The sequence below is a fragment of the Microcaecilia unicolor genome, chromosome 3, assembly GCF_901765095.1.
Source record: "Microcaecilia unicolor chromosome 3, aMicUni1.1, whole genome shotgun sequence".
Classification (NCBI taxonomy): domain Eukaryota; kingdom Metazoa; phylum Chordata; class Amphibia; order Gymnophiona; family Siphonopidae; genus Microcaecilia; species Microcaecilia unicolor.
The window spans coordinates 205,913,430-205,939,006 of record NC_044033.1 but is presented as its reverse complement, the minus strand read 5'-3'; the positions used below and the strand labels follow the sequence as shown (position 1 = coordinate 205,939,006).

General features: G+C 44.9%; 1 protein-coding gene across 1 annotated transcript; it reads left to right on the top strand.

Moving 5' to 3' along the window:
* Positions 1 to 386: 386 nt before the first annotated feature.
* Positions 387 to 25,577, top strand: LOC115466163 (HLA class II histocompatibility antigen, DRB1-11 beta chain-like). Its single transcript, XM_030197248.1, has 6 exons — positions 387 to 492; positions 16,149 to 16,418; positions 17,446 to 17,724; positions 19,527 to 19,640; positions 22,258 to 22,290; positions 24,800 to 25,577. The coding sequence occupies exons 1-6, from the start codon at positions 387 to 389 to the stop codon at positions 24,811 to 24,813; spliced, it is 816 nt and encodes a 271-aa protein (XP_030053108.1). The 3' UTR covers positions 24,814 to 25,577.

Below are 25,577 nucleotides of genomic sequence, written 5' to 3'. Positions count from 1 at the left end.
TTTTACTCTTTTTGTTGTATATTAGTTGCATTTTCCAATGTTCATTTCTTCTATGTGCTGCACATTAATTTAGTTAAAAGACCTTATTAAATGAAAAGAAAACTTCTAAGCCCCAGCATGTACCTTCTGTCCTGGATCTTGTCTGACTAGTGCAGAAGAAACTCCAGGCTCCCAGTAGCACTGACACTTCTCTCTCCCTGGTGACTGATGACACTGCTGAGCTTCAAAACCTGATTGGCTCATACACCTCTCTCCAGTGTTTCAGGGGAGGGGTTTTGCTGGTGTGCTGTAGGGGCAGCCTCAGCAGTCAGTCTCCCTGTCACCCAGAAAGGGGACTTTACTGGCTTTAGTCACTTCTTTTGCTTTGTTTAATAAATAAAAATACGATGGTCTCTGTCCGAGCGTCTGGAGCTGGGGGCTGCAGTCTGGCAGTTCTGATAGTGATCCTGACTGTGCTGAGAACCCACTTAACTCACTGCGGGAACCCTCCAGGTAAGAAACCGAGAGAGATCTCTGATACTGACAGTGCAGAGGACTGACAGCACTCACTACAGGGACCCTCCAGGTGGAAAACCCACTGTGCAGGGACCCACAGATAAAGACCATTTAGGGGCTCTGAAATCAAAGGTCAGGAAATATCTGATGCTGATAGTGCTGAGAACTGGCATAGCTCATTACAGGACTCTTCACTTAAACATCTATGAGGGATTTGTGAGTTGGGGTTTGTGGGTCTAGAGTTATGAGTTTGGATAGTGGCTATGTATGAGGTGGGATATGTTGGAGTTGTGCATGTGATGATGTGAGAGATCTGATTGAGGAGAGTGTGTTAGTGTATGTGTGTGTGGGAGGAGGGGGTGATGTTGGAGGGATGTGTGTAGGGAGGGAAGGTGTCCAAGTGTGGAGGGTATGTTGGGGGGGGGGGGGCTATGTCTTTCTTCGTCTGCCTTTTTTGGCTCTGGGAGTGAAGAATTTGAGATGAGCCTGTAACTATCTGCTAAAGAGGGTTTTTTTTATCGGGAGTTACTGAAAACAGTAACCTGATCTTTTTTGTTCCTGTTTTTGAACTTGCCTGATAGATTCTCATTTTCTTCCTGCATGTATAATTTGGTAACTTTCCCTCGTGTGTTCAGAAAGTAATTTTACCCATAGACAGACAGACATGAACCTATTTCACATTAGTTCTTATGTTCCATAAATATGGTAATACTGACACTTTGTGGCCACTGGAGGTACTGCAGCCTCTTCCATTTGTATGGCTTGTAAGAGATGAAATAACTTGAATTGTTAAAGGTATCCATGTCTGTCTGGCTGTTTGTCTGTCCAACAATGTAAAATGGGGTTTCCACCTCTTCTACTGTCCCAGAAGGTGTTATCTGTAACTCCAGGCTCCGCCCTTTCTGCCTCGCCTCACCCCATGCCTGGAATAAACTCCTTGAGCCCATTTGCCAGGCCCCCTCCCTGCCCATCTTCAAATCCTTGCTCAAAGCCCACCTCTTCAATGTCGCCTTCAGCACCTAACCACCATACCTCTATTCAGGAAATCTAGACTGCCCCAACTTGACATTTCGTCCTTTAGATTGTAAGCTCCTTTGAGCAGGGACTGTCCTTCTTTGTTAAACTGTACAGCGCTGCGTAACCCTAGTAGCGCTCTAGAAATGTTAAGTAGTAGTAGTACTTTCTTGATTTTATACAACTTTTTTTTCTATCTCTTTCCATTTTCATGTTGTTCTGTACTCTCTCAGATTTTATAAAATCAGGTGTCCCTTAAATGTTCTTGTGGGGACCTTTTCTGCTCTGGTTAGAGAATTTTCTTGTTTTTTTTGCTTAGGTTTTTGCATTCTTTTAGATGTTTTGTGCTTGAACAGCTTTATTAGTTCTGATTTTGCAAACTTGAATACCACTCCCCACCCCCCAGCTCCCCACAAGCACACTTAAAGCCCCTCACTCCTGCTCCCTGCACCCAGACACACATGTTCCACCTGCACTGCCCCCTTGTGGCAGGACTGGATGGATGTACTGGAGTCTGTAACTTCAGGAAGGGGAAAGACACTGTGATGTCAGATTGAAAGTTATACTTTTTATCTTGTTTAGTGTTGATGTTTCATTGGCTCTTGGTATTTTTCTTTACTTTGTAAAGATTTTGCTGGTATTTGCTGTGATCCATTGAAGCACAGGATTATTTGCCTGTGGTTTGATAGATAATAAGATTGAGGTCTGTCAGTTAAGGAGTTTATCACTTATATATACAGCAGCAGCAGATAAAAGTATAGGTATTTTATCTTTGGCATTTTAATGACACTATATCTGAATAGTGCCAGTGTGAAGTGATCCACAACAAGTACTGAGTTCTCCAATCCCTTCCTCTCCCTCAGAGATCCTCTGTGCTCAAATCTTCTGCTCGGTATGTGGTGGTTGCCAAAAAAGCACACAGGATGCTACGAATTATTAAGAAAGGGATGGTGAATAAGACCGAAAATACTATAATGCCTTTGTATCACTCCATGGTGCGTCCGCACCTTGAGTATTGCGTTCAGTTCCGGTCGCTGTATCTCAAAAAAGATATAGTGGAATTAGAAAGAATCAAAGAAGAGCGATCAAAATGATAAAGGGGATGGAATTTCTGTCGTACGAGGAAAGGCTAAAGAGGTTAGGGCTCTTCAGCTTGGAAAAGATGCAGATGAGGGGAGATATGATTGAGGTCTACAAAATCCTAAGTGGTGTAGAACGAGTAGAAGTAAATTGATTGTTTACTCGTTCCAAAAGTACAAAGACTAGGGGACACTTGAGGAAGTTACATGGAAATACTTTTATATTTCAACAATTTTTATTGATGAATTATACATCTATACAGAATTATACAGAGAATGAAGGTACATTATGAAATAATACACTGATAAGCACACTGTCTTAACCATTTATGTTGAAACCAATAATAGTGTTACACTCATCAATATTTTTCCCCCTCAAATAACTAAATGTTCCTCCCTTATTCCCCCACCCGATCCTTCCCAACAGCAACACACAAAAAAAAGACACCTCCAGATTTCCAGCGTGTTTGGCAGGGGGAATGCTCCAGTCAAGAATGGGCCAGAGAAACCCCTCCCATTGCCCGCACCAAAGAAATAGTGATTTCAAAGACTATTCAAAATCAAACTTCTTGCTCTATGTGAAAGAGATTGAATATATGCACCCCATACTGCCAAAAATAACTTCTTTCTCTTTGGAGAACCACAAGCTGTTCCAAGAGCAACAATGTGTGTAAACGATTTCTCCATGCCCAAAAAGATGGGACTGCTTCACCTATCCAGACCCCTAATATAATTCGTTTACCCAAAGCTGCCGCTTTCCGTATGAAAAGAACAGCATCGCGGTTAGGGACACAAAAAGTTTCATATTTATCTAAAAGCAAACCCCTAGGCACAATCGGCAAAGAGCATCCCAAAAGTCATCCCACATAGTGTAAAATAGATTTCCAAAATACTTGCACCTTTGAGCATTCCCAAAAGGCATGAAAAAATGAATTAGGGCTTTGTCTACACTTCGGGCATACCGGTGTTTCAACTCCCCCAATCTTAAACAGCTGCTCTTGTGTAAAGTAAGCCCTGTGTAATACCTGATATTGACACTCTCTCAGTTCCGCACTTATAGAAATGTCAGGAATACGCTTAATTAGTGTCAAGAAATCCTACAGAGATATAGACACCCCTAGGCTCTGACTCCATTTCTCCAAGAGTGCCATCCGAGGTCTAGCAACTAACAGCTTCTGAAGCTCCTTATATAGAGCAGAAACAGACAGGCCACCTTCCCGGAACTTCCCAAAGAATTCTTCTAAATGATGCCTAAACGAAAAGCCATTCCCCCTCTATCCAAGGACTTATAGTAATGATGTATTTGACGGTACGCCATCAGATCTCTTGGCTCCACTCCTTTGGTCTGCAACTGTGCCCAATTTAGTAAACGACCATCCTCGCCCAACACATGCTGTAAAAGTGTCATTCCCTGTACAGCCCATCGCCTAAAACTAGCATTATCTTGCCCTGGTGGAAATTGTAAATTACCTCGAATCGGAAGCTGATCTGAAACTTCCGGATTCCCCCCCCCCCCAACAAAAGCACCAGATAACACCAAACCTCTCGCAAAGGTCTAAGAATTATACTGTGACGTAACACCTTCGGCAGCGTTTTCAAATTTCCTTGCATCAGATAATTAACATGCCATGGTGAATAAAATGCATTTTCATAATGTATTGGGGTGAAATCCTGCTCGCCTAAGAACCATTCTCCAAGATGACAAAATAAACAGGCTTCATTGTATACACGTAAATTGGGCAGCCCCATACCCCCATATTTCCAGGACCTGATCAAATATTTAAAAGCCATTTTTGGCTTTTTACCTGCCCAACAAAACTTAGATAGAAGCTTCCGCAATACGTGTAAGTCTCGCTTCAACAACCAAAGAGGCAGTAACTGGAGAATATAGAGCCATTTGGGAAACAAAACCATATTAAATAATTGTATTCTACCATGCACCGACAACGGAAGATACATCCACCAGGACAAACATTCTCTAGTCGAGTCCAGCAATCCCGTTATATTACAATTGTGTAATAGGGTGGTCTTACCACTTAATCTAATTCCCAGGTAGACAAATTAAATGGTTTCCCAACGCATAAGAAACACTCCTACCCAACCTCTTCGCACTGAATCAATAGTAGGGAGAGCTAACGATTTTTCAAGATTTAACTTGAAGCCAGAAAAATCGCCATATTCCACAAAGCTATCCATAAGTGCTTCCAAAGATCTCTGAGGCTCCGTAATGTGCACTAAGATATCATCGGCAAATGCAGACACTTTAAATTCTTGCGTCCCTATCCTAACCCCTTTAATCTCAGGATTACCCAGAATTTCTCTAATCAAAGGGTCTAAAGAGAGTACAAATAATAATGGAGAAAAAGGGCAACCATGTCTCGTGCCTCTACAAATCCCAAAAGAGGACGAAAAAACCCCATTGATCCAGATCACTGCCTGCGGCGAGGCATATAGAGTCTGAACTGCCTTTAAGAAAAAATCACCCAGACCATAGTGACGCAAAGTAGCTTATAAAAACTTCCAATCCACACAATCAAAAGCTTTCTCCGCATCAAAGCTGACTAACAAGGACGGCACCTGCCAACGCTCTACGTGCTCTAATGAAATAAGAATTTTCCTCAAGTTCCTTGTACGACCTCGACAAAGCCAACTTGTGGTTCGGCTATCACTGAAGGCTGAACCCACGCTAATCTATTCGCCAAAATCTTAGCAAGCAACTTAGCTTCTACATTCAACAGTGATATAGGTCTATACGAGGAAGGCTGTGTAGGATCCTTCCCCAGCTTCAGTAGCAATATGATCTGGGCTAAATGCAAGGAATCAGGCATGCACCCATCTGCAGTAAACTGCGTAAACAGAGACTGCATCATAGGTACAGTGGACGGCGACAAAATTTTGTAAAATTCAACTCTAAAACCGTCAGGGCCTGGTGCCTTACAAAGGGCACTTTGCTGAATAGCCAGGGAGACCTCCTCTTCAGTTATAGGCTCGTTGAGTTTATCCTTATCCTCTTCTGAGAACCGTTGCAGGTCCAAACTACTTAGAAATGTTTCTCCTTCCAAATCTCCCACTGGTCGAGTGTAAACGTTGATAATACTGCAAGAAAACCGCTGCAATCTCTGAATCTTTCCTTACCAAAACTCCATCTCCACGATCTATCTGCACTATACTAGGAGAGCCCTTCGATGTTTTAACCAAATTTGCCAATGACTTCCCCGATTTATTACTATAACAATATAACTGAAATTTGTAATATTGCAGCGATTTTACCGCCCGCGCATGAAGTAACTCACCTAACGAAGTCTGCAAAGCTAACAATAAGCCACGCTGACGCACAGACGGAAACTTCCCATACTGAACCCGTTCCTTAATCAGCTGCTTTTCTAGCCGTAAAATCTCCCGATCTCGCGCCTTCCTCTTAAAAGAAGTATATGCTAGAATTTCTCCTCGTAACACTGCCTTAGCTGCCTCCAAAAAAGTACTGGGGTGTGTACATGTTCAGCATTATTATTTTGATAATCCATCCATTTATGCAGGAGGTAATCCCGAAACTCAGCGTCACTATACAAGTGTACTGGAAAGCGCCAGCGATAAGCCCTACCCCCTCCTGTCTCAAAAGCAATGGGACACCACACCAACGCGTGATCAGAAACACTGTAGGAACCAATCCCTGCCTCTAATACTGAAGAAAAACACGAAGACGATACTAGTCAGTAGTCAATACGAGACTGAGACTCATGAGCCCTTGACAAATGTATATAATCTCTATCCATGGGGTGTAGTGTTCGCCAGATATCCAAAAGATGTAAAGTAGAACAAAGCAAGGGAATACCCCTATTCAAATTCCCAGCATCTTGTGCCGAACTGGGAGATCTATCCAAGGTCGGGTCATGGACCAAATTGAAATCTCCTCCCATAAACACCGGGATATCAGGTGTCCCCAAAATCCTGTGGATAATTGTTAGGATAAATTTATGATCATACACATTAGGGCCATAAACATTACACAAGAGCAGTTCCTTGTTACAAAGAGTAATTTTGACAATTATAAATCTACCCTTAGGATCCATGTTTGCAATATTTGAATAGCCAACCCTTTCCTGAATAAGATCATCAATCCCGCTTTACGATTTATTGCTGGCGTCTCTACCACTTCTCCAACCCACCATCGTTTAAATTTAAGGTGTTCTAGAGTTGATAAATAGGTTTCCTGTAACAACACCATATCTGCTCTCTGCCGATTTAAAGCCTGCAAGATCTTTTGTCTCTTAATGGGAGAAGTTACTCCGTTAACATTCCATGACATTAACTTAATCGGGGTCATGGTTGATAATAATAGCAGTATGTCCATAGATTTAACACCTCTAACCAGGTCACGGGGCCACCCCAGCTCATAGCCCCCCAACCCAAAGTAGCCTCAACAGAAGACCAGACCATATTCCTCTTCCCCACCACACACGCCGTCCTAGCACACTGTAATTGCCCAACAAAATGAAACAATAAAGAAAAAAAGATAAAACAAAAATACCAAACCCCTCCCCAGTCCAAAACAGTATCTTCTTTCTTATCCTTATTCCCAGAATACTCAGACAAAATTATCCCCTTCCCACCCTTCCGCCCTCTTCTCTGCCCACCCATCTTATACCACCCAATGTGGGTCAAGGCCCGCATGGAGATCCCATCCCCAAACCCTCACCTCTTATAACTTAGGTACCAGCCCGTGCAAGGTGCGGCGTTTCACAATTATTAAGAGCTTATAACAATTCTCAGCAACATATCCCACGCACGTGCATCCACATATACCCCACATGTCATTCATTCAATTCTATACGCATTCAATCCTTTTCCAGACATATTGCAGTTTGTCAGCTAAACTTCTGTATGCCAATATTCACAAATGATTATTCAAAAAAAGAAAAACTTAACAGTAATTCACATAATCCTGACTCCGTCTGCTGCAGCCAACCAATACCCTAACAGCACCTCCTACCACTTCCAAACAAATCATGAACGCTCATATTCTTCTCTACCACATCCACAGTCCGCCATATGCATATCTACAGTAAATTGAAAAGGTTATTTCACCCGGTCTACTGCAGCAAAGAATTACAGTAAAAAGTATGTCCCACAATGTTCCATCCAATCCGTGAAAATCTCATCTCCAGAGTTGCAATATCCAACCCCTCCAAGTTAACTTGCAGAGTAGATTGCTCAAAACACGAAGGAGTCCGCAGAAACAGGTTTACCCAATCTGTCATAGCAAAGATGTATATCAACAGTTCATCTTATAATCCCCCGATAGCTAACAGTAACGTATATGCAGGACCACATGAGCTAGACTCTCCCATCAGGAAACATCCAGCGAAGTAGTTATATAATCCCCCGATAGCTAACAGTAACGTATATGCAGGACCACATCAGCTAGACTCTCCCATGAGGAAACATCCAGCGAAGTAGTTAGAAACTGCAAACTTGTGAAAAACATGTCGTCTCGACTTGCTGCGTCAAAAGGGTGTCACAAAAGCATCTCCAGCATTATTCCAACGCGTTGTTAGTGACTCACAAGGAGATCCATAGCTTCCAAACCAGTCTATGCTTGTAATCATGGTTAATTGCTTAAGGGGGGGTAACGTTTGAAGAAACACCTTCGCCCGTTCTGCTGCATCAAAAATTTGCAGTTTCCCCTCTGTGGACACTTTAAGACGAGCTTGGTACAGTAGGGCAAACTGAATATGCCGCCAGTGTAATTCCCCACAAATCAGAGCATACGCCTTTCTCAACAAGGAGATTCTAGGTGAAAAGTCTTGAAAATACAGCACTGCCTTATTTTCAAATGTCAGTGTCCCCTTGCTCTGAATTGCATGTAGAATTTCATTTTTATGCACAAAATTCAGGAGTTTGAAGATAACAACTCAAGGACGCACCTCTATGGGCCTCCGTGGACCTAAGCGATGTGCTCTTTCAATGCGCAACTCTCCCGCTTCAGACTGTAGCTGTAGATTGGTGACCAACCAGGATTCCAAGAACCCCCGAAGCTCCGATTCCACAATCTTTTCAGGTATACCTACCAAACGCAAGTTCCCTCTTCGCAACCTATTTTCCAGATCATCTAGTTTGTCTTCCAGTGCACGTACCTTATTATGTAGCTCTTCGTTACCTGTAGAAAGTTGCTGCACCTTGTCCTCCAAGTCTGATACACGCTGGCAATAAGCAGTAAATTCTCCTTTTAAGGATTCTAGCCGACTGTCAACTATATTGAGCTTGTTGGTAATGTTCTGCAAACGCTTATCTAACGAGGCATCGATAGCCTGCTAAACTATGTTTAAAATCTCTGCCACCCAGGCGGAGCTGATCGAGCAGGGCCCCGACTCTCCTTCCTCTGCCGTCTTGTTCTCACTCGGGCGTGACTTCTCCTTGTCTCTTCGCGCACTTGCAGTGCCATCTTTCTGTCTAGACACAAATTTTTGTAAAAATATACAGCTACCAATATCAATCCGTCGCTAGCCTGGTACCAGGCACCGATATATCTTCTATAAAGAACTTTTTCTGAGGTTTGGGCCCAGGATCACGCTCCACCAACGCCCGCTTACTAGCACGGCATCACGTGACCTCCATGGAAATACTTTTAAAACAAATAGGAGGAAAAAAATTTTAACGACACTATATCTGAATAGTGCCAGTGTGAAGTGATCCACAACAAGTACTGAGTTCTCCAATCCCTTCCTCTCCTTCAGAGCTCCTCTGTGCTCAAATCTTCTGCTCGGTGTGTAGTGGTGGCCAAAAAAAGCATACAGGATGCTAGGAATTATTAAGGGATGGTGAATAAGACCAAAAATACTATAATGCCTTTGTATCACTCCATGGTGCGTCCGCACCTTGAATATTGCGTTCAGTTCTGGTGGCCGTATCTCAAAAAAGATATAGCGGAATTAGAAAAGGTCCAAAGAAGAGCGACCAAAATGATAAAGGGGATGGAATTCCTCTTGTATGAGGAAAGGCTAAAGAGGTTAGGGTTCTTCAGCTTAGAAAAGAGACGGATGAGGGGAGATATGATTGAGGTCTACAAAATCTTGAGTGGTGTAGAACGAGTAGAAGTAAATCAGGGGCATCTTCACCTCCTTTTTCCTGTTGGCTGTTCCTCTCCCTATCCACCCAAACATCTCTCTGGCTTTTGTTGTCTCCTTTTCTACCAGTTCAGACAACTTAAGATCATCCCAACCATACGATCACAGAAAAGTTATTCCCCTCCTAAACTGTACTTTCCCTGCAGCTCAAATGATTGACCCTGGCTGCCTTTTTAAGTATTAAATCTTCCAATTCTTCAAACTTCACTAGATCCCTCCTCATTTTATCCACATTGTCAGGCGTGTGTACTATCTGCAAAGAGACAGACCTTACCAAACAGCTCTTCTGCAATATTGCTTATAAAAATGTTAAAAAGAATCGGACCAAGAACTGATCCTTGGGGCACATCAATAGTAACCATCCCATTCCTCAGAGTCAGCTCCATTTACTCTTCCCTCTTCGTCACCTCGCACTTAACCAGTTCTTAACGCAGAGGCCAATGCTCAAAACTAGCGCCAGCATTAGCATGCGGTTAATGCCAGGTATCTGTGCATGTAATTGTGCGTCGAATGCTCAGAGGTCTCGAGTGCCGGTGGAAATGCACATGATAAAGATGGCCCTAAATTGTATTGAAATGTGTGATAATGAGGTCAGGAAGTATTCCTTTGCAGTGCACAGGAGGACGTGATGTTCTCATTATCGAAACAAGTGGCTGAGAAAATAAAGGCTAAAGAGTTGGCGTTCCTGAAATACAGAAAAACTCAAGAAGAGGAACACAGGGAGAAATACCGGATGAAACTGAAAGAAGGCAAGACAGAGACATCTGGCGAAAGCGCAAGCGGAAGAACAAATGGCTAGAAATGTAAGGAGGGGTGACAAAATTTTCTTCAGGTATATTAGTGAAAGGAGGAAGACTGAAAAGGGAATTGTGAGACTGAAAGATGCTGCGAACCGCTCTATAGATAATGATGAAGAAAAAGCAAATTTGCTAAATAGATACTTTTGTTCTGTTTTCACAGAAGAAAAGCCTGGAGCAGGACCGAAATTGACTGTCAAAAGTACATGTGAGAATGGAGTGGATATAGCACCGTTCACGGAAGAGAGTGTGCATGAACAACTTAAAAATCTAAAGGTGGACAAGGCAGTGAGACCGGACTTGATCCACCCCAGGATATTGAGGGAGCTTAGAGAGGTTCTGGCGGGTCCTCTTAAAGATTTGTTTAATAAATCCTTGGAGATGGGAGAGGTTCCGTGGGATTGGAGAACGGCAGAGGTGGTCCCTCTTCACAAAAGTGGTGATAGGGAAGAAGCTGGAAACTACAGGCCGGTAAGCCTCACTTCGATTATTTGAAAAGTAATGGAAGCGATGCTGAAGGAAAGGATAGTGAATTTCCTGGAAGCAAATAAGTTGCAAGATCCGAGACAACATGGTTTTACCAAAGGAAAATCGTGCCAAACAAATCTCATTGAATTCTTTGACTGGGTGACCGGAGAATTAAATCAAGGACGTGCTATGGACATAATCTACTTAGATTTCAGCAAAGCTTTTGACGCGGTTCCCCACAGGAGGCTCTTGAATAAACTAGACAGGCTGAAGATAGGACCCGAAGTGGTGAACTTGATTAGAAACTGGTTGAAGGGCAGATGCCAGAGGGTGGTGGTAAATGGAGTTCGCTCGGAGGAGGGAAAGGTGAGTAGTGGAGTGCCTCAGGGATCGGTGCTGGGGCCGATTCTGTTCAGTATATTTGTGAGTGACATTGCCGAAGGGTTACAAGGTAAAGTTTGCCTTTTTGCGGATGACACCAAGATTTGCAACAGAGTGGACACTCCGGAGGGAGTGAAAAACATGAAAAAAGATCTGCGGAAGCTAGAAGAATGGTCTAACGTTTGGCAATTAAAATTCAATGCGAAGAAATGCAAAGTGATGCACTTAGGGAGTAGAAATCCAAGGGAGACGTATGTGTTAGGCGGGGAGAGTCTGATAGGTACGGACGGGGAGAGGGATCTTGGGGTGATAGTATCTGAGGACCTGAAGGCAACGAAACAGTGTGACAAGGCGGTGGCCGTAGCTAGAAGATTGCTAGGCTGTATAGAGAGAGGTGTGACCAGCAGAAGAAAGGAAGTGTTGATGCCCCTGTACAAGTCGTTGGTGAGGCCCCACCTGGAGTATTGTGTTCAATTTTGGAGGCCGTATCTTGGAAAGGATGTTAAAAAAATGGAAGTGGTGCAAAGAAAAGCTATGAGAATGGTATGGGATTTGCATTACAAGACATATGAGGAGAGACTTGTTGACCTGAACATGTATACCCTTAGAGGAAAGGAGAAACAGGGGTGATATGATACAGACGTTCAAATATCTGAAAGGTATTAATCTGCAAACGAACCTTTTCCGGAGATGGGAAGGCAGTAGAACTAGAGGACATGAAATGAGATTGAAGGGGGGCAGACTCAAGAAAAATGTCAGGAAGTATTATTTCACGGATGGAGTGGTGGATGCTTGGAATGCCCTCCCGCGGGAGGTGGTGGAGAGGAAAACGGTAACGGAATTCAAACATGCGTGGGATAAACATAAAGGAATCCTGCTCAGAAGGAAGGGATACCCAGAAGCTTAGCCAGTGATGGGAGGCAGGGCTGGTGGTTGGGAGGCGGGGATAGTGCTGGGCAGACTTATATGGTCTGTGCCGGAGCCAGTGGTGGGAGGTGGGGCTGGTGGTTGGGGGGGGCGGGGATAGTGCTGGGCAGACTTATATGGTTTGTGCCCTGAAAAAGACAGATACAAATCAAGGTAAGGTATACACAAAAAATGGCACATGTGAGTTTATCTTGTTGGGCAGACTGGATGGACCATGCAGGTCTTTTTCTGCCATCATCTACTATGTTACTATGAAACGTTTTCGCCAGGTGAGGGAGGGGCAGCATAGAAGGTTTTGAGCAGAGGATTTCTTGTCAGTTTTTCACCCTGAACTGCTACCACTACTACTTATCATTTCTGTAGCGCTACTAGACGTACACAGCGCTGTACACTTGAACATGAACATGAAGAGACAGTCCCTGCTCTACAGAGCTTACAATCTAATTAGGACAGGCAGGACGAACCAGAGATAAAGGAATATTAAGGTAAGGATGATAAAATAAGGGTTCTGAACAAGTGAATAAGGGTTAGGAGTTAAAAGCAGCATCAAAAAGGTGGGCTTTTAGCTTAGATTTGAAGACTGGTTTTGTCTTCTTTAACATGTAGACGGAGGCTCCTGCAAGTGTTCAAGACAGACAAGAATTAGCAAGACATGTGCACGTGTCCGAGTGAAATACACATCAACTCCAGTTCTTCTATGCTTAAATATAAACCAGTGCACAAGATCCGCGCTCACTGCAAAACCTTTCTGCACATGTGTCAGGCGTGTTCTGTGCGCATGTGTCAGGCATGTTCCTCCCTCCACTTCCTGTTTAATAGTGCAATTTAACTGGCATCAAATGTAAATATAGTTCGCTTCAAGCATCACTGAGCTAGTTTCTTGCATTACTGTTGCATTGTGGGTCCATCCCTGGCTTTGAGCATCGGCCCCTCAGTCAGTTTAAGGCACCTACAGGGATCAGTCAGTTTATTTATAAGTCATCTATGTGGAACTCTGTCAAAGGCTTCGCTAAAATCTAAATAAACCACATCTAGCCTCTCCCTCAGTCCAACATTCTGGTACCTGGACCAAGCAAAGAAATTAATCACATCCATCTGACAAGACCTGCCTCTAGTAAAACTCTCTCTCCTCCAATTCCTCATATCTCTCTTAGAATGTGACGGTCTCTGCCACTGTCTCACCCTCTCAGTATTTCTTTGTTTCTCTGATGTTTCCCTGGATAAACAGTTTAAAGTAAAAGATAAATGAACCAGATACAGTAAAACAAGGTAATAGAAACAAATGAAAAATAAACCAATATGAGAAACTGTGAAGAAATGAAGAGAAGATTTTCTCTCCTCTCATGCCATCCTCGATCCGCTTCAATCCGGTTTTCGCCCTCTACACTCGACAGAAACGGCACTCACTAAAGTCTGTAATGACCTGTTCCTTTCCAAATCCAAAGGTCACTACTCCATCCTCATCCTCTTCGACCTATCCGCCGCTTTTGACACTGTCAATCACAATTTACTTCTTGCTACACTGTCCTCATTTGGGTTCCAGGGCTCTGTCCTCTCCTGGTTCTCCTCTTATCTCTCCCACCGTACCTTCAGAGTACACTCTCATGGTTCTTCCTCCACCCCATCCCGTTCTCTGTTGGAGTTCCTCAGGGATCTGTCCTTGGACCCCTTCTTTTTTCAATCTACACCTCTTCCCTGGGCTCGCTGATATCATCTCATGGTTTCCAATATCATCTTTATGCTGATGACACCCAGCTTTATCTCTCCACACCAGACATCACTGCGGAAACCCAGGCCAAAGTATCGGCCTGCTTATCCGACATTGCTGCCTGGATGTCCAACCGCCACCTGAAACTGAACATGGCCAAGACTGAGCTCATTGTCTTTCCACCCAAACCCACTTCTCCTCTCCCTCCACTCTCTATTTCAGTCGATAACAGCCTCATCCTCCCCGTCTCATCTGCCTGCAACCTCGGAGTCATCTTTGACTCCTCCCTCTCCTTCTCTGCCCATATCCAGCAGACAGCCAAGACCTCTCGCTTCTTTCTCTATAACATCAGCAAAATTCACCCTTTCCTCTCTGAGCACACCACCCAAACTCTCATCCATTCTCTCATTACCTCTCGCCTTGACTACTGCAACCTACTCCTCACTGGCCTCCCACTTAACCATCTATCCCCCCTTCAATCCGTTCAGAACTCTGCTGCGCGTCTTATCTTCCACCTAGACCGATATGCTTATATCATCCCTCTCCTCAAGTCACTTCACTGACTTCCGATCAGGTACCGCATACAGTTCAAGCTTCTCCTACTAACCTACAAATGCACTCAATCTGCAGCCCTTCATTACCTCTCTACCCTCATCTCCCCTTACGCTCCTACCCGAAACCTTCGCTCACAGGACAAATCCCTCCTCTCAGTACCCTTCTCCACCACCGCCAACTCCGCCCTTTCTGCCTCGCCTTACCCTATGCTTGGAATAAACTCCCTGAGCCCATACGCCAAGCCCCCTCCCTGCCCATCTTCAAATCCTTGCTCAAAGCCCATCTCTTCAATGTCGCTTTTGGCACCTAACCATTGTACCTCTATCCAGGAAATCTAGACTGCCTCAATCTTGATTGACTGCACGTTTTGTCCTTTAGATTGTAAGCTCCTTTGAGCAGGGACTGTACTTCTTTGTTAATTGTACAGCGCTGCGCAACCATGGTAGCGCTTTAGAAATATTAATTAGTAGTAGTAGTAAGAGCAGGAGAGAGGGCTGAGAGAGGAACAGTGTCAATATCCATAATTTTGCACTCACAGACCTTGAGAGACTGCTGAGGAGCTTAAACCAGGTACCTTCCCCAATTCTGTTCAACTACCCCCACCCAAAATTCAGCTTTCCCCATACTTAATCTGCAATCTAGGCCAGTAGAATAGTCTCTCTCTCCCCCCCCCCTCTCCCCCCTCTCTCTCTCTGTCCCCTCTCTCTCTCTCTCTCTCTCTCTCTCTCTCTCTCCATATATATATATATATATATATATATATATATATATATATATATATATATATATATATATATATATATATATATATATATATATTCTTTTTTTGGGGTGGGGTATCACACTCTGCCTGTCTCCCTGGGAGTGGCTGTTGTTCATGGTGTGAGTGTATGGGTGTCACATGGTCAGACAGTCTCTCATTCATGCTGTCAGTTTGTGATGGTGTCTCTTTGTTCTCTATCAGTTTGTCTGAGGCTTTGATGGTTAATTTATCTACTGAAGTGTGGTAGTCTCTCTCTCTCTCTCTCTCTCTCTCTCTCTCTCTCTCATAGTTCTTTATTTTTAGGGCTTTTTATTTTCTCTGATGAGCTGTCTTTCTGTCCCTGGGGGTGAGATGGTCTCTTTCTCTGACACTCTCTTTCATGCTCCCTCGTTTTTAAGGGCTTTTCAATCTCTCTCTCTCTCTCTCTCTCTCTGTATGTGATAGATGGTCTCTTAAACGTCTCTCAGGACCAGAGGTGAGACGGTCTCCTTATCTCCTTTTGGCTGTCAAGGAGTGTGATAGTCTATAATACAATTCAATACAATTGACATTTCTTTCCGCATTTACCCCATTTAGAGACACATTACTGGGTATTTCTAGAAAGTACAGTATCTGATCAATATTAACATTTAAGAAGCATTTACAAATCTCCCCAAAAGATAGGTTTTAAGATCTGATAACCTGAGAACTGAGCTGCAATGAGGATAATGTAAACCCAGAAGGAAGGATCACAGTCTGTCTCCTTCTGGGGGTTGGATTCTTAGTAGCGCTCTAGAAATGTTAAGTAGTAGTTTTAAACTTTCAGGATGACAAGGTCTCTCTCTCTCTCTCACGCAGCGGTTTTCCTCATTCAGAGGAAGTCTGAGTGTCACTTCGGAGCCGGCGGGCAGGGAATGCGGTACCTGGATCGGCAGTTCATTAACCGGGAGGAGTACGCGTACTTCGACAGTGACATCGGGCGCTTTGTGGGCAGGACGGAGCGGGGAGTCTGGCAGGTGGATTATTGGAACAATGACACAGCGTTCATAGAAGGCGAAAAGGCTGATGTGGACAGATTCTGCAGACAGAACTACGGGGTAGATAAACCCTTCACCGAGCAGAGGAGAGGTGAGAGCAGAGACACCACAGCAGAGAGACGAGACAGAACAACACCCCCCCCCCCCCCCGCATTATCCAGAGCCAGGTCACAGCACAGACCCCCCCCCCAAAAAAAAAAAAAAAGAAATGAAAAGAAAAAGAGCACAACCCCTCCTCACCACTTCCTGCCAAACGGGGATATAAAACCTGGGAGAGAAGAAACCAGAGACATCCTGAGAAACTGACAGAAGACAGACAGACCCTCCCCCCCCCCCCCCCCCCCCCAGTGCTAACAGCATACAAAAGAGGTGATAACAGAACGGCCCCCTCCCCACCAGGAATAAGGGGGCAGATAGGGCAACGGCAAGAATTAGCAGTCAAGTGACCAGTTTATTCCAAACTCATCACTCCCTCTTCTTCTCTTCCCTGAACAGAAATGGGGGAACCAGTACAGACCCCAGCTCAGGGGTTTAAAGAAAAAGATGCCCCCTCAACGACATGGGATCAAAGGCCCCCCTCCTCATACGCTATCCTCCATCTACCAGTCACTGTGACATGCTCCATCTGTCACCCTGTGTCCTTCTGTCCCTGCACCCCTGTCATTTTCTGTCCCTCTGACCTCTGGCCACATTCAACAGGCTCCTCTCCCCATTGCAGGCAGATAATTCCCCTTCAGTTATTACTTTTGAACCCCCCCCCCCCCAATTACAGCCTCCAGCTGAATGCCAGACAGTGTTCAGATAAGGCACCATCAGCCTTCACCCCCCCCCCCCCTCCCCTTTATCTTGCCTGGTCACTGCAGAGACATTCCTCTGTCTTGGGGAGTCCTGTAATCATTGATCTTTATTCCAGCCTCTGGATGTCACCATTAAGTGACTCCTTCCCCACCCCAGGCATGGACCCAGGATCCTCCTATCATTTAATGCTTCCTGGGGTCTCAGTGGTGCCTCTTCCCTCTCCAATAAACTCTGATGAATTTATGTAGAGTCCCAAATCTGACAGACTATATCTGCCCCTCCCCAGAGAATAATAATCAGGCTGTGTGTCTGTTTTACAGTCCCCCCCAAAGTGAAAATCACCCCTACGAGGTCTCCCAGTTTGGAACACCAGAACCTGCTGATTTGTATTGTCAGCGGATTCTTCCCCTCTGAGATTCAGGTGAAGTGGCTGAGGAACAGGGTGGAAGAGAGCAGGGTGGTCTATGCACAGCTCTTACAGAATGGAGACTGGACCTATCGGGTGGATGCGATACTGGAGACTGTACTGGAGCACGGAGACACCTACACGTGTGAGGTGGAGCACAGCAGCCTGCAGCAGCCCCTCAGAGTGAATTGGGGTAAGATCGCTACCCCCCCCCCCCCCTCTTTATCTGAGTAATAATTTTATAGCAAATTCCCTAGGTTGCAAGGACAAGTAGATGCGTATTTTAAGGCTGATTTATAAATACACTAATCTTTGGAATCAGTGGTTAAAATGCAGCCAGGGTCCATTCACACCTTCTCAGGGGTTGGTGTAAGTGTATAAAGCTGAAGAATGTGCATCAGTGAGTGTTTTATAACCTTTGTGTGCACTTCCTGACTCCACCCACACTGTGCACAAGCTATGGCACTGAACACGCCTGGGTCCTGTAAAAGTGAGAAACCTTCTTGTCATCGGGCACATTTTCATGAGGGGGACAATTTCATTTGAAACCTTTTATGTGCCGACATCAGATTTTGTGCAAGGAAACACCTTTATAAAATTATCCCCTCCCCCAGTGTCCTTCTATTAGGAGTGTAGACTCCCATCCCCCATCCTCAGCAGAGTGGAGGGCTCTAGGTCCTTTCTCATGCGGAGGGCAAATGGGAACTGTTATGGCCCTTAGGTCTGAGCAGATTGTGGTTCCAGTGGAGAATAAACCAGAGAATATCATGACGCCTCTGGTGCCACCTCTTCTTGAATACCGTGTGCAGTTCTGGTCTCCACATCTTCAATCAGATACAGAGAAATTAGAAACGATTTAGAGAAGGGAGATCAAAATGATTAAGGGGATATAATGACTCTCCTATGAGCAAAGGTTATAGAGGTTAGGGTTGGTCAGCTTGGAGAAGAAACGGTTGAGGAGGGATATGATTGAAGTCTATAAAATCCTGAGTGGAGTGGAGCAGGTAAATGCAAATCCATTGTTTACACAATGTAGGGCCAAGGCTCAAAGCTAATGCCGGCGCTGAAAGGGGGTTACCACCGGGTCAGTTCTGACATTATTATGCACCAAATGCTCTAATGGTTTCAGCACATGCACTAAAACCACTAGCACAGACCGCAGCAATTCCTTTAAAAAAAGGCTGACTGGCGCATTGAGCACTGGCCTCCCCCCCCCTCCCCCATAGTTCCAGGCTAGCATTAGAAGGGTTGGTTGAGAGAAGAGAAACACTCTACTCCAGACAGACTCCCCCCAAAATGTCTCCCCATTGAGCATAGTTCTGACTCCCACATAACTAAAAAAAAAAAAAGCTCCTGGTGGCCCCCCAACCCCCACGGTGGCCCCAGATACACCCCAAGTCAGAAGTTATCCCTGGTGGCCTAGCGTTGTCTACACCCCCGTAGCTGTAAGATGGAAGAAGGAGCAATACCCACTCACTCCCGCTTCTCTGGGCTGCCATCTACAAAATGGCCCAGCCCAGTTCAGTTCATCCTAACTAACATATTTTCCTGAGGACCTTTCTTCTCATGATTCAAGCAGGTGCAAGTGACCTGCACATACTCTCAACCCAGCATTTTAAAAGTAAAACTTCACGTTCTCTTTTGGTGCAGAGATCATGTGTGAAAAGACCCCAAAGATGGTGCACTACTATGGGGAGTTTCAAAACTGCCCCCCAAAGGCACTGAGGGTGCAGAATTTTCCGATGACTAATTTATGTGAATAAAATGCTTTTTATTTAAATAAATCACTATTACACAGTCCAATCATTTCTAGGGACACATGAGTGTGAGCAGACAGTGTGCATATCACCTAAGAGTCTCTAATTCCAGGGGATTGGCAAATGTTTTGTGCTTCCCATCATTCAATCTGTGTAACTCCTGTAGCTGAATTTGGGCTTCTGCTCTCCCTGTCAATCAGCCTGTGAACACTGAGGCTTTGTGTTGTGTTTTATACAGAGCCTGAGACCTCGGAGTCTGCGAGGAGCAAACTGCTGACGGGAATCGTGGGGTTCGTGTTGGGGGTTGTGTTCTTCATAGTGGGACTCATCATTTACCTGAAGAATAAAAAAGGTAAAATGAGCAGAACTGGATAATGTCACCTCTCCTATTACTGTCACCTTCACTACTAAACACAACCAAACTCACATCCGTATGGAGTGAGGTGTTGAAGGCAGACTCCTGTCACTACTCCTGTGAGCCCTCCAGAAACACGTAAAAAGAAATTCCTGGGCTGTGTGTATGTGCATAGATTTAGGTGCGTCCATTTACTTCCTATGAAAATTTGGTGGAAATACCTTTGCCTAAATCTACACGCACTGGCCTGTAACACCGCGTGCGGAGATGTGATTGATAGGCGTGGCACACCCGCACTCATGTGTGAGAATTTACGCACGATGCTTTACAGAACACGCCTAGCAAAGCATGTGCGTATTCTAATTATGACCAATTAGGTTTGATAACTGGTCATTATTGGCTAATTATTGTCAGCATTACACTGAGGCTTTGGGGCCTACTCTGTGTCAGCCTAAGGCCTCTGGGAGAGCCGCTCTGACATTCCCCCCCTCCCCCCCCCCCAAGTGTGATCCCTGGGGATGTCAATACAGGATGTCTGCTGCCTCTGGATGTTTCTACATCTGTGCTTCCGAGCAATAAAACATCAGAATCTGCAGAGGGAAATGATAGAAATAAAGCCATTGTCTCCATAAACTGTACTAGTTCACAGGAATTCACACTTTCTTGGTGAATCAGGATACATAGGATCAAAGCAGACCAAATAATATCATAGGCCGGTGTGTGGGAAAAGAATTCAGTTTTTAAACCTCCAGAGAGGGTGGTCTACGCTGCCTCGTTACCTGAGCATGCTCAATTTCACTAAAAGGAGCATGCAGGATGTGAGGGGAAGAGACAGGCAATGCAGCAGCGCCGGAGACCGGCACTGGACGAAGGGTTCAGCTACCAGGGGTTGTGGACCCCTTGCCAGCAAAACCAGGTGCCCAGAGGAAATTTGGGGGGCCCAGGCCCCTGTGGCCCCACATAGCTACGCCACTGCTTCAGACACACATCCACACACCTCCCACCTGCATCCACTACTCAGCACATTCATTGACTCAGGTGTGCTAAGCAGTGCTGGATTATCTTTCTGCCCTAAGCCTATTTCTAGATAAAATATCTTTTGCCAATCCACCTTTGTGTGTTATATTTTTGTGCTACAAACCCTCCTGCCCCTAAGAAGTGAATCTGGGACCAACAGGAAGGAACCCAGAGAACCAGACCAAGTCAAGGGCCAACATCTGACCTCTAGGGGACATCTTCTTTATTTGTATTTATTTATTAGGATTTATTTACCACCTTTTTCAAGGAATTCACTGAAGGCAGTGTACAGTAAGAAGAGATCAAACATGAGCAGTAGGCAATTAGAGCAGTAAAAATATTTGAACAGTACAAAGTATGGCATGGTATACTACTTTAATATTGAGCAGGAGAAAAACAAACTCTGTTGAAATAATCTAGCTCTCTAAAAGGAGTTTGCAAACTTTATAATTAGTTAGTTTGTGAGTGTCCCTTTAATTGTGGAAAAACCGGTGGGGTGGGTGTCCCTTTATTAGTTACAAAAAGAAGGTGAGAGAGTTTTTCATCTCATTCGCTTTTTCTCACTAAATATGAGTTTTTTGCATCTGGGTTTTTTTTTCTCTTTTTCCTTCTTAGGGAACCAATGATATTAACCTACTCCTGATATAACAAGGATATAGTAAATACTTTTGTATTTTTCCTGTTTGGAGGTTTGAGGTTTCAATTGTTTTGTAATATATTTAAAGTGGAGGTTTTTCCACAATTAAAGGGACACTCACAAACTAACTAATTATAAAGTTTGCAACTCCTTTTAGAGAGTTAGATGGTATACTACTTGCAATGACAACACAATATGTACTAGAACATTATAATTGGCAGTGAAAGGTAAGGGAAAGTTGTAACATATAGATGAGTAAGAAAGTAGGAAGAATTAGAAAGTAAGGTGATTGATTGTAATTATCATACCTAAATGACTCATTAAACAATTGAGTCACATACGTAGATTTTGGCATGCGCACAAATCTACGCATATACGTCCACACACCTTATATAGAATCCCAGGGTTAGTGTATAAATTTGAGGGGGGGTTGCACATGAGCGCAGTGTGGATGGGCTCCAAGTAACATGCGCAACTTATAGAATTCTATCGAATACAAGCGGACCTTGGTGTGCTTAGTTGCACCCACTTACGCCTGCTATCGATGCGGCTAAATGTTCACATGCCAATGCTGACTTATGCTTCAATTCTATAAAGCAATCTTGGAGCCCAGATGTCGTTATAGAATTCATGCTATGCGCGGCTCATTGTGGTTTCCGATTTATAGCATTACCCCCATACACATCCGAATCCTTTGTAAAAACTGTGGATAAGGTCAGACAGTATCTATCATATTCCCTTGAGTTGTCCATCTTTGTTAAAATCTTGCTGCTATTGGTTAGAACTTCATGATGTCAGCACTGTGTGTGTTATGGGTGGTGACTTAGAGAGTTTGCTGATTGGCTGAGGCACATCCTGGTCCTGCTCAAATTCCTGATCTTACTGGTCTTGTGAAAATACTGCTGTTTGTCAAAGTGAGTAATTCTAGTTTGGTTTTCTCCTCCTTTTTTTTTTTTTCAGGTACAACTCAACTGAGGATTCCTCCAAATGAAGGTAAACAATCTTTGGATAGAGACTGAAAATGACTGTACCTGAAAGTTTCTCGTTTGATATGTTGCATGAGAGTGACTGTGCCTGATGGTTTCCCTTTGAATACAGAAAAATGATAGTATCTATGCAGTCAGAGGATCAGTGACCTACTCAACATATATTTAGTGAGACCATGTGCAGAATACAGCCAGGATAATTTCTGTCTGTTATGATTGGGGTCTGAACCCCTCTCAAACTTACCTCTTTCCTGGGGGTCAGCTTCTTAGCTGGCTTCTGTTTCTTTTCTCTGTCCTTTCTGAGCTGGCTCTGTCTCTCTGTGCTGGCAGCTTCCAGCAGCAAGGCTCTAATTGTCTCTTCACTGCAGCTGTGGGTGTAGTCTGAGTTGCTCTAACTCTCTTTGGGTGTACTGGCTTCAAGGGTTTCACGGTTTTGCATTGGTGTGGGTTGGGCCTCTCTGGGTCAGTGTGCTTTTGCCTAGGTCTAGGGAGTGTGACATCATCAGGGAGGGCCTTGATAAGGAAGTGGTCTTGTTTCCTTCAGGGCCTTTGCATCAGTGGTGTTTGCTGTAGGTAGGGTGGTGCAGTGTGCACTTCTGACGTTGTGTCTAGTTTCCCTGCTTGCTTTTGCTAAGGGCCAGGTTAGTGTTAGTGCAGTGTGCACTGGTAACTGTGTGTTTAGCTTTCCTGCTTTTCCCTTTTGGTTCCCTTCTGTTCCCTCTTGGTTTTGGTAGCATTGCTGTGTGTAGGGCTTTGGAAGCTCTGTTGTTGATAGAAGTACTTCAGGGTTTGGTGTTGTTAGGAACACTGCAGAGTTTGCTGTTAGAAGTACTTCTGGTGTTTGTGCTATTAGGAGCATTGCAGTCTTTGCTGTTGGTGTTTGGTGCTTTAGAAGCACTTTTGGCTTATGTGTTAGCTTCCCTCCTTGTAACTCCCCTGTCTTCCCTTTTAGTGCTAGGAGCTCTTCTGGTTGCTTGCCAGAGTAGTGCTTAGGAAGCACCTTGTTAGTTGTATCTAGCTTGCTAGAGCAGTGCTTAGGTAGCTGGTTTAGTTTTGTGTTTAGCTTATTAGTGTAAAGCTCTGCTTGTAGCTTGGTGCTTAGTAGCACCTGTGTTAGCTTTGTATTTAGTACCCTGCTCTGTTAGTTTAGGGCTTAGGAAGTCCCTTTCTTGAGCAGGGCTTAGGAGCTCCTGTTTAGTATAGGGTTTAGGAAGTCCTTTTGTCAGTTTCTGTTAGGAACACTCCTGCTGGTTTAGGGCTTGGGAGCAAGTAGATCAGTTTAGGTTTAGGAGCACTTCTGTTTCCAGTCCTGGTCCCTATGTCATCCGGTATCCAGTAAGTCCTGTCGGCTACTCGAACCCAGGAGCTCAACTTCTGGGGGGCTTAGTAGCTAAGTGCAGGTGAAGCTGTTGGACCAGTCCAGTGTGCTCCAGTCCCGTGTTCCGGTCCTGTGTCCTCCAGTCCGGGGGACCAGTCCAGGATGTTCCAGTCTGGTGTGCTCCAGTCCAGTGTGTTCCGGTCCGGTGTGTGTTCCAGTCCGAGGGATTGCAGTCCAGTGTTCCAGTCCTGTGTCCTCCAGTCTGGGGGATTCCAGTCCAGGTGTTCTGGTTCGCTGGGCAGTGCCTGCAGTCCCTGCTGGTGTGCTTACCCAGTGTTGGTTGGTGGGTTTTGCCTGCTGCTGTCGCTCCTCGGCAGCAGCCCAAGGGCTCACGTTTGCTCCAGAGCCCGGCCCCGCGGGCTCAGAACCTGAGAACCTGACACTGTCTAGAGTGCACCCAAGGGAGCAGGATACCTTGTATTTAATATATCTGCTGGGGTGCTTTGCAATACATACCCAGAGTGGTTTCCTACATAGAATTCACCTGGGAGGGAGCCCATGCTCAGAATATATCTTGGGGATTCCTTGCTCATCATACAATTGGGCAGAAAACACCAGGAGGTTGGGGGGTGAATAGGGAGGCTCTGTTCAGAATATCACTTATTTATAAAGCAGTTTTCCTAACACATATTTCACTACATGAGAAGGTGATACAGTAACACAGACCGTGAGGAAAAGACACACACACAGATAGACAGAGCTGGTCTGCTGTGGGATGGGGTGGAGGGAAGGGTCAGGATATACAAATTCAGGTCTTACTGATGTGAGGGCAGCAGGGGCATGGCCATGCCTCGACGGGAGGGGGGGCCATAGCCCAAGGTCGGCACATTTTGGCCCCGCTGCCGCCCTCCCGCCGCTGCTTCTGCCCCCCCCCCCCCCCCAGGGTGCCAGGCAGTGTAAGACCAGCGCTGGACAAACTCCTTAGCTGAGGGGGTTGGGGACCTCCACCAGCCAAACCGGGGGGCCTGGAGCCAATTTGGGGGGAGCTAGGCCCCAGTGGCCCCCCTGTAGCTACACCACTGGGGCAGCAGAAAAGAGAAGTCTGAGAAATAAGACCCTCACCTCTCGTTTACAGTTCTTGTTTCCTCTCTAGAATAATAACCACTGTTTACAGCTCTCTGATGCTTGTTCTCCTCAGGTCTCCTGAGTTAAGCTGATCTCCGAGACCTCCAAACCGTCATCTGTGACAGAAAAGCAAACTTCTATCTAAAGCCTCCCACAGCCTAAGGATCAGAAAAGCGCTTCCTGCATTAGCAGCCGGGATTTAGCAGAATCAGTATTTCTATCAATGCTCCTCACACCTACAGCTGAGCCTCTTCTGTGACCCTGGGGAGGGGGTTCAGCCCCAGCTGTAGGGGGCTGTTGCACTATCTGTTCTGTACTGCTTAGGGATCTCAGATCTTTTCTCTATTATTTTTGAGAGCATGTTCAGTAACTCTGAAACTGTTAGGAGTATTCTGGCTCATGTATTAATGTCCCCCAAACTAGATCATTTCCTCCCTCTTCCCCATTATATTTAAGGTTCTATGAAAGATACTCTGATCACCGTAAGAGCAGTATCACATCTTTCTCACCTTTAAGGGCATCTGAAATCTCTTACAGTGATAATAATGCTACTCACAGTCATTAATCTGTAATTATTCTTGTGTGAGGCATTTATCCACAATCAAATAGTGAAGCGACATCAATTCACTCCTGATAGACAGAACAGCTCAGGACGGGGCTAGAGACACAGAGTTTGTCACTTCAGAGCACTGGAGAGCTCAGCACACAGAGCCTCTCACCTCTAGGACTGGAGAGCTCAGGGGATGGGGACAAGAACTAGAGGCCGACCGAATTTCAGTTTCGGATTCGGGTTTCAGCTGAAAATGCCGGTGCATTATTGGCTGAAACTGAAATTACACCCCCCCCCCCCC